At 48.2% G+C, this 21,399-nt stretch overlaps 1 protein-coding gene across 3 annotated transcripts in view; it reads right to left on the bottom strand.

Moving 5' to 3' along the window:
* Positions 1-21,387, bottom strand: part of LOC141271905 (uncharacterized) — a 62,643-nt gene extending 41,256 nt beyond the window's left edge. For 2 of the 3 annotated variants that reach the window (XM_073682130.1, XM_073682132.1), the window contains exons 1-5: positions 21,303-21,387; positions 9,699-9,848; positions 9,390-9,569; positions 9,183-9,306; positions 9,003-9,100 (exon numbers count right to left, since the gene is read on the bottom strand). In XM_073682130.1, the coding sequence (XP_073538231.1) occupies positions 9,003-9,100; positions 9,183-9,306; positions 9,390-9,569; positions 9,699-9,848; positions 21,303-21,344 (594 nt within the window). In that variant the 5' untranslated portion in view covers positions 21,345-21,387. Of the gene's footprint in view, positions 1-9,002; positions 9,101-9,182; positions 9,307-9,389; positions 9,570-9,698; positions 9,849-21,072; positions 21,190-21,302 lie in introns of those variants that run through there. The other variant, XM_073682131.1, reaches the window with a different exon arrangement.
* Positions 21,388-21,399: the final 12 nt, after the last annotated feature.

The following is a 21,399-nucleotide window of genomic DNA, read 5'->3' as shown; positions in this document are numbered from 1 at the left end:
GAGAGCTACAGTCTTTACTCAAGAAATTGAACTTTGCATGCAGAATTATGCCAAATGGGGAGAGCTTTTTGCCGTCGTTTGTCACTGGCGACGGTAGGTATAAGGTCTCCTCACCATTTTATCCAGCTGGGTAAAGGGTGGAAGAAAGATTTGGTCATCTCCAGTTTTTCTGGAGGCATACAACCGTAGGCCAGTGTGGATTCAACCAATGGTAGATGCGGAAGATTTGGGTTTGGTCATTGAGGTAGACATGTATTGTGGTTTCAAGATCTCTTTTCAGGGCAGCTGCTTGTTGAACACTTGGCCTCAATCCTGTTTGGTTCAAGGTTTCAGTTCAAACACTGTGCTGCTGCACACTTTTCCTTTAGTGGTATTTTTTTTTTGTTATGGAGCGAGAATTTCAAACACAAGAAAATTTGTTTCTTCAACAAACAAGATGGTGTTGTGAAGGCAATTAATTCTTTAACATCGGGTTCGGCACCCGTGGTGCGTGTTTTGCAACGCTTGGTATCGTTGGGCCTGTCATTAAATATGTGGGTAGTAGCGGAAATCAGAAGCAGGGCTCAAACCTTTTGGTTATAATGTCTCCCATTTTTAATGGGACCAAGTGAGGAGTTCAGCAGCTCAAGATGGACTGACATATCAGATGTTCCCGCCGGATCTGTTCAGCATCCCTTCAGGGCAGTAAGGGAGTTGATATCCTTATCCTTAGCAGATAGGATGTGGATTCAATATGACCAGGCTTGGAAAACGTGGGAGGAGTGGAAATTGGCTTTGGGTAGTTCACCAAAGGAGGCATTTGTTATTATTACTCTTGGGGCACTGTAGGGAGTCGGGATGGCCAGTTTCAAGGATAACTAGTTTGTTGGCAGGATTGGCGTTAGCCTTTAAGGCTCGGGGACTCCAGGATCAGACTAAATCATGTTTGGTGTGCCAGGCCCTAAAGGGTTGGAGGAAGGGGTGGAAAGTACTAAACAGGCGGCCAGTTTCGTACGATTTACTTTTATAGTTGGGGGTGAAGTTGGAGGCTGTGTTTCAGAATGGGAGGTGTCTGTTCAAATTAACCTTTTCATAAGCATTTTTTGGGGCACTTTGGCTGGGGGAGTTGGACAGCTCTTCCAGGTTTAAAAAAAGAGGAGCTATTAAAACAAGATTTAGACCAGGGGTCTCAAACACGCGGCCCTCGGGCCGCATGCGGCCCCTGAGGCTGCTTTATGCGGCCCGCAGGCACAGACCCCTTGATGATCCTGACCAGGTCCAGGAGGAGCCGCCGACAGCAGCGCTGCATTGCCGCACAGAGACTGTCTCCCAGCACTGCCAATGCCAGCCGCTGGCCAATCAGAGGCCAGCAGCTGATATCTGCGTGTCGGCGCAGCGAGTATGACGACATTGCCATATGCAGATGTCAGCTGCTGGCCTCTGATTGGCCGGCGGCTGACATTGAAAATGCTGTGCTGGGAGACAGTCTCTGTGCGGCAATGCAGCGCTGCTGTCGGCGGCTCCTCCTGGACCAGGTCGGGATCGTCAAGGGGTCGGACTCTGTGGTGCCTGCGGGCCACATCTGCAGGAAGGACGCCGAGGGAACGGAGGACAGGTGAGAATCATCTTTTTTTTTCTATTTTATGTGTGTGAAGAACAGGGGGCACATAGCCACAAGAGGGGACCTGGATGGGGCACATAGCCACAAGATGGGGACCTGGATGGGGCACATAGCCACAGGATGGGGACCTGGATGGGGCACATAGCCACAGGATGGGGACCTGGATGGGGCACAGAGCCACAAGATGGGGACCAGAGCCACAACATGGGGACCTGGATGGGGCATATAGCCACAAGATGGGGACCTGGATGGGGAACATTGCCACAGGATGGGGACCTGGATGGGGCACATAGCCACAAGATGGGGACCTGGATGGGGCACATAGCCACAAGATGGGGACCTGGATGAGGCACATTAGTACAAGATGGGCGCCAGGATGGGGAACATTGCCAAAAGATGGGGACCTGGATGGAGCACATAGCCACAAGATGGGGATCTGGATGGGGCAAATAGCCACAAGATGGGGACCTGGATGGGGTACATAGCCACAAGATGGGGACCTGGATGGGACACATAGCCACAGGATGGGGACCTGCATGGGGCACATAGCCACAGGATGGGGACCTGCATGGGGCACATAGCCACAGGATGGGGACCTGCATGGGGCACATAGCCACAGGATGGGGACCTGCATGGGGCACATAGCCACAGGATGGGGACCTGCATGGGGCACATAGCCACAGGATGGGGACCTGCATGGGGCACATAGCCACAGGATGGGGACCTGCATGGGGCACATAGCCACAGGATGGGGACCTGCATGGGGCACATAGCCACAGGATGGGGACCTGCATGGGGCACATAGCCACAGGATGGGGACCTGCATGGGGCACATAGCCACAGGATGGGGACCTGCATGGGGCACATAGCCACAGGATGGGGACCTGCATGGGGCACATAGCCACAGGATGGGGACCTGCATGGGGCACATAGCCACAGGATGGGGACCTGCATGGGGCACATAGCCACAGGATGGGGACCTGCATGGGGCACATAGCCACAGGATGGGGACCTGCATGGGGCACATAGCCACAGGATGGGGACCTGCATGGGGCACATAGCCACAGGATGGGGACCTGCATGGGGCACATAGCCACAGGATGGGGACCTGCATGGGGCACATAGCCACAGGATGGGGACCTGCATGGGGCACATAGCCACAGGATGGGGACCTGCATGGGGCACATAGCCACAGGATGGGGACCTGCATGGGGCACATAGCCACAGGATGGGGACCTGCATGGGGCACATAGCCACAGGATGGGGACCTGCATGGGGCACATAGCCACAGGATGGGGACCTGCATGGGGCACATAGCCACAGGATGGGGACCTGCATGGGGCACATAGCCACAGGATGGGGACCTGCATGGGGCACATAGCCACAAGATGGAGACCTGCATGGGGCACATAGCCACAAGATGGGGACCTGCATGGGGCACATAGCCACAGGATGGAGACCAGGATGGGGCACATAGCCACAGGATGGGGAACATTACTACAAGATGTTTTCCATTATTACTATATGATGCTAATTGTAAGACAATATTACTGTATGTGGCCAATTGGGGGAAATAAAATTGTAAAAAAAATAAAAAATAAAATAAAGCATGAAAAAATATTGGGCACTAAAAATGCTGTTTTATATGTAAACTAAAGTAAACACAAAAAAGTGCACGTTTATTATCGCCACATCCATAACGACCCAAGCCATAAAAAAATAAACACGGCAAAAATGTTCAAAAGGTGTATACAAAAAAAATGGCATCACTAAAAATGTCACATTGAACAAAGAATGCGGCCCCCAAATTCAAATTTTTTCCATGTGCGGCCCATATACCCAGCCGAGTTTGAGACCCCTGATTTAGACCTATATGATGATAGAGTCGAGCTATTCATACGTGCATCCAAGACGGAGAGTGGTACTCTTTAAGGTTCATGGTTCGGCACTTTGTCCAATTCAATGTGCTAGGGATTTTGGCAGAGGGCCCACTAATTCTCCACTTTTGGTTCATTTCTTTCGCGTTTTCAGTATATAGCCATATTTCGTCGTTGCTTGGAAATGGGAGGGATTCCCTCTAAGTATGGTAGGCATTCTTTTAGAATTGGGGCAGCGGCGGAGTCAGCCAAAAGGGAGCTAAGTGAGGAAGTGATTAAGAGGATTGGGACTTGGGAATCGGAGAGATGCCGTTCTTACGTGCGCACAGGAATGGTTTACTTGTTACAGAGTTTGAAATCCGCGTTTACTCCCGATTTATTTTCACATCTTATGGATTTATCTATTCTATTTTACAGATAGGCCTCAGCTACTCGTACGGATCATGGGACATTCTTTTGTTTTCTGGGCGGCGTTGCGTGCAGCGGTACGTCCAGACGGGCGTCAATTAGGATTCAGACGGGAGGAGGCTATCCTGCGTTGGATCGGTAAACGCGGCATGGTCTGGAAGCAGTTTTTGCTTGAGTTCCATCGTTTTGTGCGGCTTGATCGAGTTCCAGAGGTTTTGGTAATTCACCTCGGGGGTAATGATCTCGGAAAAAGACTGTGTAGAGAACTTATTTGGGATATTAAATGTGACTTTTTGCGGCTTTGGTCCATGTTGGGTGTTGACAATATGGTCAGATATCATCCCGAGAAAAGTTTGGTGGGGGGGGGGGCACGTTCAACAGAAGGAATCAACAGAGCACAGATAAAAGGTGAATCGGGCAATATGGTTAGGAACGGCACATTGGTGGTTCGTCACGTTGAATTGGAATCAGGCAATGGGGAATTTTTGAGGAGTGATGGTATTCATTTGAATGCGGTGGGCATCTATATGTGGGGCCTAGCAATACAGGGCATGGTCCTGGGCATGCCTGGGCATGCTCCTGATGAGGATGCGGATGGTCTCCTGTGGGATCTCCTCCCAGACCTGGACGAAAGCATCGGCCAACTCCCGGACAGTCTGTGGTGCAACGTGACGTTGGTGGATGGAGCGAGACATGATGTCCCAGATGTGTTCAATCGGATTTAGGTCTGGGGAACGGGCGGGCCAGTCCATAGCTTCAATACCTTCATCTTGCAGGAACTGCTGCCACACTCCAGCCACATGAGGTCTGGCATTGTCCTGCATTAGGAGGAACCCAGGGCCAACTGCACCAGCATATGGTCTCACAAGGGGTCTGAGGATCTCATTTCAGTACCTAATGGCAGTCAGGCTACCTCTGGCGAGCACATGGAGGGCTGTGCGGCCCTCCAAAGAAATGCCACCCCACACCATTACTGACCCACTGCCAAACGGGTCATGCTGAAGAATGCTGCAGGCAGCAGATCGCTCTCCACTACGTCTCCAGACTCTGTCATGTCTGTCACATGTGCTCAGTATGAACCTGCATTCATCTGTGAAGAGCACAGGGCGCCAGTGGAGACTTTGCCAATCCTGGTATTGTGTAGCAAATGCCAAGCGTCCTGCACGGTGTTGGGCTGTGAGCACAACCCCCAACTGTGGACGTCGGGCCTTCATACCACCCTCATGGAGTCGGTTTCTAACCGTTTGTGCAGACACATGCACATTTGTGGCCTGCTGGAGGTCATTTTGCAGGGCTCTGGCAGTGCTCCTCCTGGAGGTAGCGGTCCTGCTGCTGGGTTGTTGCCCTCCTACGGCCCCCTTCACGTCTCCTGGTAGCGCCTCCAGCCTCTGGGCACTACGCTGACAAACACAGCAAATTTTCTTGCCACAGCTCGCATTGATGTGTCATCCTTCTCTGGGTTGTAGAGTCCGTCTCATGGTACCACGAGTGTGAAAGCACAACCAACATTCAAAAGTGACCAAAACATCAGACAGAAAGCATTGGTACCAAGATGTGGTCTGTGGTCCCCACCTGCAGAACCACTCCTTTACTGAGGGTGTCTTGATAATTGCCAATAATTTCCATTCTATTGGCTATTCCATTTGCACAACAGCATGTGAAATTGATTGTTAATCAGTGTTGATTCCTAAGTGGACAGTTTGATTTCACAGAAGTTTGATTTACTTGGAGTTATATTCTGTTCTGTTAAGTGTTCCTTTTATTTTTTTGAGCAGTGTATATTTGAAACTGCACAGTTAAATTATCAACCTTAAAAGGATGAATCAGCCAGGGAGGACGGGCCTTTAATTGTAACCCTGACTGCAGTATTAAGTGGAAAAATGTTATTGTCTAATAACTCTAGCCGGTATCAGAAAGGTTCAAGCAAAAAATGATAATTACAGTACTTGTCAGTAATTTGATTTTCCAGAACCCACTACAGCACCATACGACAGAGAGGATCCGCCCCCAAGGACCTGAAACCTACAGATTTAAAAGGCGGAGCCTCTCTTCTGGCTTCAGTGGCATGAGAGGACCTCCGTTTAGTTAGGCAGAGAAATATATAATGTATAATAATATATATCTTATATATAATTCCCCTATCCTTCTAGCTGAAGTAAGGGCCACAAGTAAGATAGTTTTATAGGTCTGGATTTTAGGTTGCATATCCGCTAAAGGCTCAAATGGTGATCTAGTTAGGGCATCTAAGACCAGATTAAAGTCCCATGATGGAACCTGAGACAGAGCCACTGGTCTAGAACTGCCTACTGACCTCATGAACCTCACTAGGCAAGAGTGGTCAGCAATTTTTTGGTCAAACAAGATACCTAAGGTTGATATCTGTACTTTAACAGACAGACCCAGCTATAGTTCTTTCTGTAAGAATTCGAAGATCTTAGCCCATGCCATGGTACAGGGTTACTTACAAAGGGATTTCTCTTGAGGAATTTTAAAAAACTCTTCCAGACCCTGGAATAAATCTTAGTTGTTACATTCTTCCTACACCCCATAAGGGTAGAAATTAGATTTTTGGAAAACCCCTTTGACTCCAGGAGCTGCCGCTCAAACGCCATGCTGTCAGATGTAAATTCTCTAACCCCTGGGCAAACTACTGGGCCCCGAGATAGTAGGTCCAAAATTTCTGGGAAAACCCATGGATCCCCCACTGCCATTAGCCTTAGCCAGGTAAACCATGTCCTTTTGGGCTAAAAGGGTGCAATCAGGATGACTTCGGCTTGGTCCGACCGAATCTTCCTTAGGGCTAATGGGATCAGCTTTAACCCCTGCCCTATGGTATCCAAGATCCACCTGCGCCTTGAAATCTCTGCCCAGGCAGGAAGAAACATTTTTAACCTTCCACCTACATGGAGCCTGGCATCAATGCCTTCTTGGTCTTTTTGGGGGAATCAGCGGGAAAGGAGTTAAATCCTTTCCCTCTCCTCTGGCCCGTCCATTGTGGGTCCCTAGTTCCTTTGGAGGAAAACAGTATTTTTTCTGAGGGACAAAAGGACCTCTCTGAAAGGGATTCGTGGGGAATCCCTTCTTGGCATCTGCCGCTTTTTCCAGTATTTCATCGAAGGCTGGCACAAAAAATAATTCTCGGCATGGAATACCACATAATTTGCTTTTTGATTGTAGATTTCCTGCCCAGTTTTTTAACCAAATAGCATGGTGAGCAGAGCTGGATAGAGCCCAAGAGCTGGCTATGAGTCTTACTGTGTCGATAGAAGCTTCCGCTAAAAAATCTACCGCCTTCTGAATGGTCGGGAAACTAGTCAAGATTTGATCCTTAAGCCATTTTTTTTTATCTGAGTGCAGCTGATCCAACAATATAATCATTGACCTTGCTGTGCAAGATGCAGAGATATTGGTTTAAATGCAGCCGGTTGGTTGCATCAATTTTTTGGGGCATTATCCCAACTCTAAGAGATATCTGCTTCAAAGGGGTACTTTCTTTTAACCCCTTCTGAAATGAAACCTCTTATCCGGCTTCTTCCATTTTTTTTTTTATTATTATTATTATAGAGGACACGTTCTTATGAACTGGGAAAGATTTCAGTTTTCTCCCCTCCAGTCACTCGAATATTACGTCTTGTACAGTTCTGTGCTCCTTAATGTTCTCAATTTTCATTGTGGTCCTAACCGCCTTGACCAACCTATCCACGCGTCCTCTGCTGGGAAACAAGGATGGGCCCTCATTATCGTACGAGGAGGAGGATAAAGATGAGACGTCCGAATAAAACCCCCATAGTTCACCACTTAGAATACGCAGAAACGTAAGGGGTCCTATTTTTAAGTCCCTTAAGGGAATTCCTGACCTCCATGTTTACAATAGCCTAAGATTTTCATAAGAGACGAAGATTCCACTGCCACCATCTTCTCTATGCAGGGTTGGCACAACTTTTTTTGTTATAGGAGGACAACAACTTTACACAGTGTGCATTCATTATTTTTCGATTTATACAGCTTTCCTAGGTTTGCCCTATAAAATATATCCAAGGGGCACAGCATTAGATTATAGGTAAAGAATGCGGTTACTTGACTCATCCAACCCAGTAGCAGGAAACTACCATGCATGGAGGGGCTGCTCCTTCTGCAGGATCTTTGGCTTGATTCTCTTCCTCCATTCTTTCCACAAGATCACTGGTGGTGCAGCCAAGAATTGTAGGGGAGGAAGACCTTATATACTAAAAAGGTACCATTTTCAAATTTCTCACCACTGTGGCGGCCGTGCCCCTTAGCCACTCCCCCGGAAGTGAAAAAAGATATCGGTCACCTCCTCCCTGTGCGCATGTGTGCGCGACCTACGACGGCTCTATTCAAGCATGGATTGCGCAGTGCTTCTGTGAAATTGAGAGGAAGCTCCTATTAGACCCCTCCCGGTTCCTTCAGTTTCTCGATCCGTTAGCCCCTTTTCTCTTCATTTCTTCCAGACCCATTTGAACCCGTCAGAGCCTGGTCTATTGACTTTCATTTCATCGCTCCAATCTTCTACTGTCCACTTTTCACAAACTCGAGCCAACGCTTCTTATGACGATACTGATGTTGAGGTTTCTTCACCTTTTTTCAAACTGCCATTCCAAACTTGTGCAACGTGCTTAGACGTCTTTGATCTCACTATTACAAAGCATACAAGCCACGTCAACTGCAGCGTTTGTCGTACCAGAACTGATAGACCTTGTGATAAGCAGACTTGTTGACTCCGATATTTTGCCTGGACGTCCACCTCTTGGCTTTTGAATAGATGGACGGACTTCATTTCGTATTTTTACATCATGACACTCCCATGATGAGCTACACGATGCAGTTTTTCGTTTCTTGGGAAACTTTCTTCATGGCTGATCCTCTATTCAAACCAGTGTCCTTTCCCTTTGGAATATTAATGTGTGTCAGATCTTTACCCTTAAAAAAATATTGTAAAAGTGACAGACAGATGGAGAAGTCATAGTTATGATCAGCTCTAATCCAGTCATCTCCACCGTTCTCATTACACAAGTATAAAACAAGACTCAACACAAGAACTTCACAGCCTTCTATACATCATAGGAGAGATCTCACAACACCTTCCCTCTATCTACCTGATGGTCCTGAGGAACATTGGAAGTTTCTTGGTTACAGTCCTGTGGAAGAAGCGGATGGGAACATCTCTCTTTTGTTGTCCTCTTACTGGATAGAACTGGAGGAAACACATACAGGAACTGAATTCATTCTTTATATACAGATATTATAGGCCATGTGTATTTAGTCCTGTCTATTACCTGATGATGTGAGAGGCTGAGGAACCTCCATCATGGCGTTCTTGTACAGATCTTTGTGTCCTTCTAAATACTCCCACTCCTCCATGGTGAAATAGACGGCAACATCCTGACATCTTATAGGAACCTGTCACATACAATTATACCATCATCCCCCCGATCCCTTCATAGCGTTACTGTATAATGTCCCAGCATTCCCAGCAGTGTCACCTCTCTAGTCAGCAGCTCAATCATCTTGTAGGCGAGTTCTAGGATTTTCTGGTCATTGATGTCCTCATGTATCAGGGGTTGAGGTGGCGGCCCCGTGATTGGGCTCAGGGGTCTTCCCCATCCCTCAGACACAGGAGCCTGACAGCGCTCACTAGAGGTCTTCTTCACCACTGTGTAATCCTGATTATGGAGAGACACATTAATAAAACTCACTACAGACATTTCCAGAGTCCTCACCTCTCCAGTTCTGTCCATCTGTTATTCCCATAGATAAGAATGATGTAATGTGACGTCATCAGAATCTCTCACCTCTCCAGTAAGCTGGAAGAGGATCTCTAGGGTGAGGTGTAATATCCTCTCCGCCATCTTGTCTCGGTCCCTATCCATCCTTGACGAGTCAATCAGAAAAATTTTCTTGTACAGAAGATTTTCAATGAGAGGATCAAATATTGTAAGGACCTGGATGGGAAGATGATGACTTCAAAGAATTACTGGTAATAAAGGGGAAGCATGAGGAGATAATGGTAGTAACATCTACACGTTTTAACAGTAATCAATGTGTGGTTACTAAAAATAGTTTCCAAGTGGAAACTGCTTCCATCATCTGAAATCTGAATTTGCAGAATTTTCTCCACAATTTTGATTTGCAGTGAATAAATTTATGTAAATAGAAGGAGTCAAATTGTCTGGAAAATATTCATAGAACTCAGTGAGTTCACCTTAGAGTCAGTTGAACACGTTTTGAGTTCTATAATGCAAACACAGCCTTTTTAATGTCCAAATGACTTCAACCTAACTGGCTAAGAAAAAAACAGATGGTAACCAAGAACAACATTAATATAACACCAAAATTAAAGTTTACAAAGAGTATATTTGCCAATTACAAACACCAGCATATCTTGATAATAAAAGGTCATACCTCAAAATCAGTTTCTGATTATATAATTTAAATTAAGTATCACCCCTATTTTATCCTCAGGGCACCATCCACCTCACCAGGGGAAAATATGGGAGACAAGGGTGAGCAATCAACCCATTCCACAATACCAAAAAGGACAGAGATCTATAATTTGAATTAGACTATAAGGAGTAAGAATTGGTCCGAACCACTATTTTGCAATACACTCGGTGAAGGAAGACCCACCACATCCACCCATTGTTTCCAAATCTTATAGAACTTATGTAATGCATATCATTTTAGATATACACCCCTTTCCAAACGCAATATATTATTAATCTCATTCTTAAATTCTACAATAGTCGGGGGAACAGCATCTAACCAATGATAAGCTAATAATTTCCTAGCCTGATACATTATACGTGAGACACCCAGGTTCAAATGGCAAATCTGGATCCGTCCCCTTCTCTTGGAGGCCCAAGACACATGACAGTGCGTTTGGCTGTATATCAATGCCATAGACCTGCTTCAGCCCCTTGGTTTTTTACCTATTTTGTTACATTACAACCTGTGTTTAAACCTTCTTGTAATCCGATTTGTGTATGATGCATGAGCACTAAATAGTCTAAGTTGGTGAAGTGAGAAAAATTTAGGCATACATTAAATTTACGGGATCAAATAACTAAAAATTGCCATGCGCATATGTATTCACACCTTTTACAATTTCTGGTATAAACAATTACCTTCATAAGTCACATGCTTAGTGAAAGGAAGTCCAACTGTCTGCTATCTAAGTGTCTCATGGTCTGTCAGTATATACACACCTTTTCTGAAAGTCCACAAAGGCGGCAACACCATTAAGCAAGGGGCACCACTAACTACAGTAAACAACACCATGAGGACCAAGGAGATCCCCAAACAAGTCAGCAACAAAGTTGTTGAGAAGTACAAGTCAGGGTTGGGTTATAAAAATAAAAACAATATTCCAATCTCTGATGATCCCCCGGAGCAACATCAAATCCATTATCATCAAATGGAAAGAACATGGTACCACAACAAAACTGCCAAGAGAGGGCCGCCCACCAAAACTCAGTCCAGACGAGGAGGGCATTAATCATAGAGGCAGCACAGAGACCAAAAGGTAACCCTGAAGGAGCTGCAGAGTTCCCAAGCTGAGACTAAAGTGTCTGTCCATACAACCACAATAAACCATACACTCCATCACTCCATAGAGGTTGCCTTCATGGAATAGCGGGCAGAAAAAAGCTTGACTTCCTCACAAAAATTGTAAGGCTCGTTTTGAGTTTGTTAAAAGACATGTAGGAAACTGCCCAAATGTATGGAGGAAGGTGCTGTGGTCAGATGAGACAAAAATGTAACTGTTTGGCCACCAAGGTAAATGGTTTGCCTGGCGACAAACCAACACAGGTCATCACCCCAAGAACACCATCCCCATGAGTAAGACATGGTGGTGGCAGCATTACGCTGCGGGGATGTTTTTCAGCAGCAGAGACAGGGAAAATGGTTTGAGTCAAGGGGAAGATAGATGGTGCAAAATACAGGGATAATCTTGAGCAAAACCTGTTTCAGTCTGTCAGTGATTTGAGACTGGGACAGAGGTTCACCTTCCAACAAGACAACACTAAAGCAACACTTGAGTGGTTTAAGGGGAAATGCGTAAATGTTTTGGAGTGGCCTAGTCAAAGCCTAGACCTTAATCCAATTGAGAATCTGTGGTCAGACTTGAAGATTGCTGTTCACCAGAGAAAACCCATTTAACTTGAAGGCGCTGGAGCAGTACTGCCCTGAGGAATGGGCAAAAATCACTGTGGCAAGATGTGGAAAGCTCATACTTGTCCAAAGCGACTTGCAGCTGTAATTGCCATAAAAGGAGGTTCTACAAAATACTGACTTTAGGGGGGTGGGGGTGAACAGTTATGCATACTGAACTTTTCAGTACTTTTGTCCTATTTGTGGTTTGCTTCACAATAAAAAGAAAAACCAAATATGTTCACAGTTGTAGGCATGTTTTTAACATGAACTGATGCAAACCCTCAAAAAAAACAATGAAATTCCAGGTTGTGGGATAGCAAAACATGAAAATGCCAAGGGGGCTGAATAATTTTGCAAACCACTGTATAGACAGACAGTGCAAACGAAAGAAGCTGTTGCATTTTTACACGGTTGGGTGCAACAATTGTCATTGTTTGGGGAGTTTAACAGTTTACTAAATAAAGAAGCTGTAATTTTGGACAGCTTATCAAAAAACTATACATTTAATTAGGGAGATAAAATTGGTGTACTATTTTGAATGTGAAGAAGTAATGACTAGTGTTGAGCGAGTATGTTCTATTAACCCTTTCGCAGAGTATGCTCGGGCCGAGCTCCGAGTATTTACAGCTGTTCGGTGATATGGTTGAATCGCTCCTGTGTGCATGATTTGCGACTGTTTGACAGCTTTATTACATGTGAGGAATGTCTATTTCTTACACATTCCTGTATGACTCCAGCAGCGAGCGGGCCCCGGAGCTGCGCTCAGCGATTGACACGGCACCATTTGTTGAGCGCAGCTCTGGGGTCCACTCGCTGCAGGAGTTATTCTCCTCGGCATGAGCTCTCACACGGATTACAGCAGGTCACACTTAGGAGAGGTGAGTATAAGGATTTTTTGATTTTATTCCTATTTTTACAGTTGGACACAGCGGGAGTAGACTACTACGCTCATCATTGACCCTGCTGCTGCTGATCGCAGCGCCGGCAGGGATTTATGATGAGGGCAGCGCTCAGCACCCGGTGCTTGGGAACAGCACTAACTGTTATCAGTGTGCTCTGGTACGTGTGGAAACTGTCACCGCACGTACTGACGTGTGAAAGAGCCCTTAGTATGTGTCTGTGTGCGCTTGTTTTCGTGTGTGTAAGCGCGCTTCTGCATGTCTGTGTGGTCTTCTGAAGATTTATTATATTTGGGGAGAGATGGGAGAGAAATTTTAGAAGACAGAATGGGGAGATGTATGAAGAAACAGTATGGGGAAATAGGGGAGGGGTGGGAATGGGTGCGGGAACAGAAAAGGGATGTATGAGGAAACAGTATGGAGAGTGGGGGAATAGTGTGAGGAGACAGTATGGAGGGAGAAAAGTGTGAGGTGACAGCACAGAGACTAGGTAGTGTGGGGGAAGGTATAGAGATGCGTGAGTATGGGGGGGGGGGGACAGTGTGAGGGCACAGCAAGGAGGGAACAGTATGCTGAGGAGGGGGGAGTGTGATGAAGGGGCACAGTATAGAGACTGGGCAGTATAGGGGGGACACAATGTGAGAGGACAGTGTGAAGAGGGGGCCCAGTATGGTAAGGACAGGACAGTGTGGAGAGCAGGTACCATAAGAGGGGTAGAGTGTATGTCATGTTTTGTGCAGGGAGCATTGTAAGAGTTAGGTTTATTCAGGGGCTCAGTGTAGATATTTTTATTCAGGAGCATTATAATGACACTGCTATCTTTAAGGGCATGGTGTGGGGATGTGCTGCAGAAGACCGGAGAAGATGGAAGTCTGCAGAGACGAGCTGTGGATGAGAAAAGTCATCATGGAGACTGGACAAGAGGAAGAACAGAAAGAGAACGACTCTAATCAGAGAAGAAGTCTCAGGTAAGATACCTGGATGTAAATGTTCATTTGTGATCCTGCCTGTGTCTCATCAGTACTGTGGTTCCTGTATGGTCTGCAGTCTGATGATGACTGATAACTCCCAGTATCTCTATTGTTAATTACATATTGGGAGTTGTAGGTTTATGCGATACAAAGATATATGGGTCTGACCTGACATTACAATTGATGGTGGTTCAGAAAATCTATTCAGCTTTTTCTGGGGAATCCCATTCCTCTAGCACCAGATACCAAATGTTTTGGTGAATAGGAGAAACTAATTTTTTCCTTGAGTGTAGACCTTCAAACATTTCCTTCTGCGACACCTTTTCTTCCTCGACCTCCATAGTCTTCCTCACTGCCATTAGGAGTTCTTCCATACTATCTGCTGAGAAACAATATTTCTTCCGTTGGGATTCCTCAGGCCCTGGACTCAGCTCGCCCTCTTCTGGTGGTTCTTCTGGAATAGAAATCTCACCAGAGGATCCTTGTCCTCTTCTTCAAGCAGGTTGATCTTCCTTTTCTTTGCAGCCGGGGAAGTGGGTGCCGCGTCTTGGCTGGGTGAGGGTGTAGGGTGGGAAAATGAGGCCAAGGAGTATTTGATCTCCTGGCGCACTATGCCCTTTATCTCTTCCATTAAGAAAGGCTGTTCCTTCCAGGTGCATTTCTTGCATAGCGATTTCTTATGGGAGAAAGATAATTTTTTGGAACAAATTGCACATCTACGGAATGTTTTGAATCTGTCTCCAGAAGCAGGTTCCTTGTCCCCCTATAAGCGAGAGGAGAAGGATATGGCTATAATATCTATTACCTGCGTTCTGGAGATGTACAGCCAGTGCCATACTTACCGGGACTGGAACGGCACTGGGCTCCGAAGATGCAGAGCGGGAAGACTCTAACCCCTCCATAGCAGACATAGTTTGCCCTACCTCCGGTGTCTTCCTTATCCAGGGCTCCTTTATGGGCGGCCGGATGTAGCGCCCTCCCTCCATCTGGAGGGGCTCCTCCCCTTTGTAGTCCAGGTGAAGGTGTATGCGTTCACCAGCGGTCATCTGCCAACATCCCCATGCAGCTGCTGATGCGCTCCAGCGTAGAAGGCAATTTCGCTGGAAGTGACGTCATCATCCATCGCCCGGTGTCCGACGTCACTTCCGGTGCCAAGAACATGCGCACCCCACGTGGAACGCGGGATTCTCCGGAGTGGTATCCACAGCGTCACAATCCGCTGTTAGTAGAGAAAAGGGGAGGAGGAGATTGCCTGGAGAGGTTCAGGAGGCCTCCAGTCAGCAAACCCTGCAGACCTTGCCTGAAGGTGCAGACTTCAAGAGTACGTCTCGAGTCCTGAAGGAGACGGGAGCAGCGCTTCAGGGAGGGGAGGTAAGCCCACTCGGTCCCCAGCAGCCCGGCTTGTTCCATTTCCCCCATGGTGTCTGCCGCCGACCCAGCACACCGAGGATGAACCTTTTCATCCCTGATAGGGACAGGAAAAAAAAAAAGAACACACTGGAGGGAGGATGTGGGAGAGGCCATTTAACCTCTTCATGTTTCCTGTCCCTATTAGGGTGGGGTTACATCCTCCAGTGTGCTGTCGTGGGGGGTTATTAGAGAAAAAATGGTGGTGGTAGTGTAATGGTCTGGGGCTGTTTTGCTGCTTCAGGACCTGGAAGACTTGCTGTGGTAAATGGAACCATGAATTTTGCCATCTAACAAAAAATCCTGAAGGAGAATGTCTGGTCATCTGTTCAATATCTCAAGCTGAAGCGCACTTGGGTTATGCAGCAGGACAAACACACCAGCATATAGGATGGTGCAGAACTGGAGAGAGCTTTGTGGGTGAGAGACAAGTTTGTATTGTATTTTGTATCGAATGGGCAACCAGTGCAATGACTGGCACTGACAATGAACTGCTTGTGCCAGGTATCATTCAGCAAGATGAAAATCAAAGCTCACCACCTGATATAAATAACATAAGGGGAAGTACGGCAGCAAATTAAATATTGGAAAAGCTTCTGGGCCGGATGTACACCTGAATAGGGATCTGGTTCTACAATAGAACCCAATGGAATGCTACCATGGAAGGGCTGCCGTCCAGAGGGAGGAATGGTTGCCTTGCAGGATCAGAGTCGAGAGGGTCACGTCAAGGACAAAATCAGGATCCCTAAGAATAGTCAGAAACAAGTTGGGGTCAAAACAGGGATATGCTAAACAAAGCTATGTCTGGCAGCTTCCAGCAGTGAACTGGAAGCCTCAGTAGGGTGTGGTGCGGTGCTCTCCAACTGGCTGGGGCAGATAACTTCAGCTGGAAGCACACACCCATACTGCCAGACTGGAGAGCACTACAGGTCCCAATCACTAACATTTCTGGCTGGACTGAGCCTGCGCCCTCCAGAGCTTCTGGTTCTTCCATCCCCTATCACCAGCACCACCTGGAGAGAGAAGCATAAGTCACAGGAGCAGGTTCTGGTGTAGACATAACACCAGCCTCACATTAGTATCTATACACACACACAGTCCAGGAATAGAAATACACACAATAACTACACTTACAGATGAGCGCAGGAAAAAAAGGCTACACTCACTACAGCTGAGTCCGACACAGGGGCGTACATAGGAATCATGGGGCCCCATAGCAGTTCTAATTGGGTACTCCCCCAGAAAAAAAATGTAAATAATTGTCGGGGGTCACAAAAGAGCATATCCCACAACCTTCCAGCCTTTATATAATAATTTTCCTCCAGCTGAAGTCCTAGATTCCTCTTTCATTGCCCCATAAAGTATGATGCCAACAAAAAAAAGGGTCCCACAGACACAGTATGGTACCCCCATGGTGAATTCCTCCGCGTGCACAGTATAATGAACCTACTGTACCCCACCTCAACTCCCAAGGCAAATAATGGTGACCCCAACACAACCCTCCATGCAGTATAATGGGTCTACATACAATATAATGGCCCCCACACAAACCTTCACACTACACAGAGTATAATGCAGCCCCCCATGTTTCTCCACACAGTATAATGATGCCCCCCATGGTCCTCCACACAGTATAATGCAGTCCTTCATAGGGTGAAATGCAGCCCCCAGTATTATCAGTACACACGGATTTAAAAATAAATAAATACATACTCGTTCCCCTCTGCTTCAGTCTCTGCAGTGTCTCTCTCATCACCTCAGCAGCTGCCAGCTCTACTGTCAGACAGAGCGTGAAGCATCATCACGCCGCTGTGTCAGATGCAGGAGGAGGAATGATGGGAGGGGAGTGTCACATGACGTTCCCTCCTCCATCATTGCTTTGAACCAGGGCCGGCTCCAGGTTTTTGTGGGCCCTGAGTGAAAGAGTCTCAGTGGGCCCCTTTAGCACATACCACCATTCATGATGCACAGATACCGCAGAGAAATATATATATAGTACAATGCCGAAGATTTCACTTCTTACATTTCATGAGCGATATCTATTGTAAATTCCACAATAGCTCAACGCACAGTGCAGACCGGACAGTATAGTCCTCCACACAGTATTATGGGCCCCATATAATGTGAATACTGCCTGGCCCCCATATAATGCCCCATGCAGACTGGGCCCCATACAGAGCTCCCACAAGCCCGCAGCACCCCCCCCCCCAGAGCTCCCACAAGCCCGCAGCATCCCCCCCCCAGAGCTCCCACAAGCCCGCAGCATCCCCCCCCCAGAGCTCCCACAAGCCCGCAGCATCCCCCCCCCAGAGCTCCCACAAGCCCGCAGCATCCCCCCCCCAGAGCTCCCACAAGCCCGCAGCATCCCCCCCCAGAGCTCCCACAAGCCCGCAGCATCCCCCCCCAGAGCTCCCACAAGCCCGCAGCATCCCCCCCCAGAGCTCCCACAAGCCCGCAGCATCCCCCCCCCCAGAGCTCCCACAAGCCCGCAGCATCCCCCCCCAGAGCTCCCACAAGCCCGCAGCATCCCCCCCCCCAGAGCTCCCACAAGCCCGCAGCATCCCCCCCCAGAGCTCCCACAAGCCCGCAGCATCCCCCCCCCAGAGCTCCCACAAGCCCGCAGCATCCCCCCCCCAGAGCTCCCACAAGCCCGCAGCATCCCCCCCCAGAGCTCCCACAAGCCCGCAGCATCCCCCCCCAGAGCTCCCACAAGCCCGCAGCATCCCCCCCCCAGAGCTCCCACAAGCCCGCAGCATCCCCCCCCCAGAGCTCCCACAAGCCCGCAGCATCCCCCCCCAGAGCTCCCACAAGCCCGCAGCATCCCCCCCCAGAGCTCCCACAAGCCCGCAGCATCCCCCCCCCAGAGCTCCCACAAGCCCGCAGCATCCCCCCCCCAGAGCTCCCACAAGCCCGCAGCATCCCCCCCCAGAGCTCCCACAAGCCCGCAGCATCCCCCCCCAGAGCTCCCACAAGCCCGCATCCCCCCCCAGAGCTCCCACAAGCCCGCAGCATCCCCCCCCAGAGCTCCCACAAGCCCGCAGCATCCCCCCCCAGAGCTCCCCCCCATATTTGACAAGTCAAATCCACATGTAAAAACGCTGCAAAAACGCATGTAAAATCCGCAAGCGTTTTTACTGCCAAGAACATGCAGAAACGCTGCAGAAATTTTCTGCTTCATTTCTGCATCGTGGGCACATATATATTCATATATCGTGGGCTTGCGAATTTTACATGCGGATTTGACTTGCGCTTTTCAAATGCACTGGGACCTCAAATCCGCATGCAGAAACGCACAAATAATGGACATGCTGCAGATTTTTCCGCTGCGGAAAATTCCGCAGCATGGGCACCGAACATGCAGATTTTCATTGGGGATCATGGGGCACGGATTACCAAGCGTTTACGCTGCGGAAAAATCCGCATCAAAAACGCATAGTGGGCACACAGCCTAAGGGTATGTGCACACGATGCAGAAATGAAGCAGAAAATTTCTGCATCTCCCTGGCAGAAAAAAAGCATGCAGATTGTGCATGCGTTTATCCTGCAGAATACATGCGGATCCACATGCGTTTCCGCATGCAGATTGACAAGCGCTTTCCAGGCGATAGCATCACTTGGAAAGTGCTTGACAACTAGGTCACACTATATAAATCCATGCAAACAGCATGGATTTATATAGTGTGACCCGAGAGAGTGTATATACTTACCTCCGATGGCCCGCGCTGTCCTGCTCACTCCGTTCTCCCGGCAACTTTGAATTGAAAGACCTGCCGACGTCAGCGTCACGTGACCCGTCACATGACTCTGACGTCAGCGCAGGTCCTACAACTCACTGCAAGTGCCGGGAACCAAGCGGGAGCGCTGTGCGGGCCGACAGAAGGTAAGAATACATTTATTTTTTATTTTATTCTTTTTTTACAGCTTTTTTAATGGTACCTGGGTGTGGATGAGACTCTCCTCTCCTCCACACTCGGGTACCATCCGCATATTAGAACGCGCCAATAGCGCAAGTACAGATGCTGTCTTGCGGAATTGGCGCGTTCTAATGCAAGTCAATGGCGGCGAAATCGCCGCGTTTCCGCAAAATTAATTGACATGCTGCGGATTTTTGACCGCAGCGTTCACGCTGCGGAAAAATCCGCATCATGGGCACAGCACATGCGGATTTCCATTGGGGAACATTGCTTCCCTTCTACCATGCGTTTTTCATGCGTTTCCGCGGCGTTTACGCAACTGCAAAAACGCCGCGGAAACGCATGAAATACGCATCGTGTGAACTCAGCCTAAGACTGTATGCCCACGTAGCATTTTTCAAGCGTATATGCTGCGGAATTTCCGCAGCGTAAACGCTTGAAAAACGCATGTATATCCGCACCCCATGGTCCCCAATGGGATTCCGCAAGTTCTATGCACATGCTGCGGATTTTTCCGCAGCGTTTATGCCGCGTTCAAAAATCCGCAGCATGTCATTTAATTTTGCGTTTCCGCAAGCGGAATTGCCTTTGTCCAATGCATAAAAAACGCAAGGCAATTCCGCATGTGGAAAACGCGTGATAAACGCGCGAAAAATGCGCGATAAACGCGTGCGGAATTCCGCATGCGTTTTTCCGGGAGAGGCCTTGCATTTATGCAGCAGAAATTTTCTGCTTCATAAATGCAACGTGGGCACATAGCCTTAGGCTGAGTTCACACGATGCGTTTTTCATGCGTTTCCGCGGCGTTTTTGCAGTTGCGTAAACGCCGCGGAAACGCATGAAAAACGCATGGTAGAAGGGCAGCAATGTTCCCCAATGGAAATCCGCATGTGCTGTGCCCATGATGCGGATTTTTCCGCAGCGTAAACGCTGCGGTCAAAAATCCGCAGCATGTCAATTAATTTTGCGGAAACGCTGCTCTTTTGGCGCCATTGACTTGCATTAGACCGCATGGAATCCGCATCACTGTATATGTTGATGCGCTTTTCATGCGGTCTAATGTGCGGATGGTACCCGGGTGTGGATGAGAGGACTCTCATCCAGACCCAGGTACCATTAAAAAAAAAAGAATAAAAAATATATATATTCTCACCTTCTGACGGCCCGCGCTGCGTCCTGCCGGCTTCCCGGGCACTTCGCGGTTGAATGAAGAAGGACCTTCGCTGACGTCAGAGTCATGTGACGGGTCACGTGACGCTGATGTCGGAAGGTCCTAAAGTCCTAAAGTCTTCACTGCCGGCAGCCGGGACCGATGAAGCAGGACACCGGGGGCCATCAGAGGGTAAAGTATAGATTTATTTTTTATTTTTTTGACATTCACACACTATATAAATCCATGCCGGTTGCATGGATTTATATAGTGTGAAGTTGACAAGCACTTTCCAAGTGATGCTAAAATCGCTTGGGAAGCGCTTGTCAACCCGCATGCGGAAATGAAAGTGAAGACCGCTTCATTTCCGCATGTCCCTGGCAGGAAACCGCATGTACAATCCGCATGCGTTTTTTCCTGCCAGAGAGATGCAGAAACGCTCAGGAAAAAATCCTGAGCATTTCTGCATCGTGTGCACATACCCTTATGGTGCTAAACTAGTACACACCCATAATGCAGTCAGAACACGCCCCCGAAAATTACATCATACCTGGAAGGAGCCCATACATTCTAGCATCTACCATGCCCTCAGAGTTCTCACAAACCCGCAGCATCGCCCCCCCAGAGCCACCACAAGCCCGCAGCATCCCCCCAGAGCCCGCAGCACTGACCTCCTCCTGCAGCTTCACCGGCAGAGGGGTCTCTCTCTCTGCATCAGACTATGGCGTCCACGCTGGTGCTAAACTAGAACACGCCAGTAATGCACCGTCAGGACACGCCCCCGGAAATTACGTCATACCTAGAAGGCGCCCATACATTCTAGCATCTACCATGCCCTCAGACCCCCCCACAAACCCGCAGCAGTTGCTCCCCAGAGCCCCCACAAACCCGCAGCACTGACCTCCTCCTGCAGCTCCACCGGCAGCTGTGTCTCTCTCTGCATCAGACTATGGCGTCTGGTGCTAAACTAGAACACGCCCATAATGCAGTCATGACAC

The sequence above is a fragment of the Phyllobates terribilis genome, unplaced genomic scaffold (assembly GCF_046119375.1).
Source record: "Phyllobates terribilis strain yellow unplaced genomic scaffold, ASM4611937v1 Scaffold_5__5_contigs__length_657084704, whole genome shotgun sequence".
Taxonomy (NCBI): Eukaryota; Metazoa; Chordata; class Amphibia; order Anura; family Dendrobatidae; genus Phyllobates; species Phyllobates terribilis.
The sequence above is the reverse complement of the archived record's forward strand: the minus strand, read 5'-3'. Positions and strand labels throughout refer to the sequence as shown.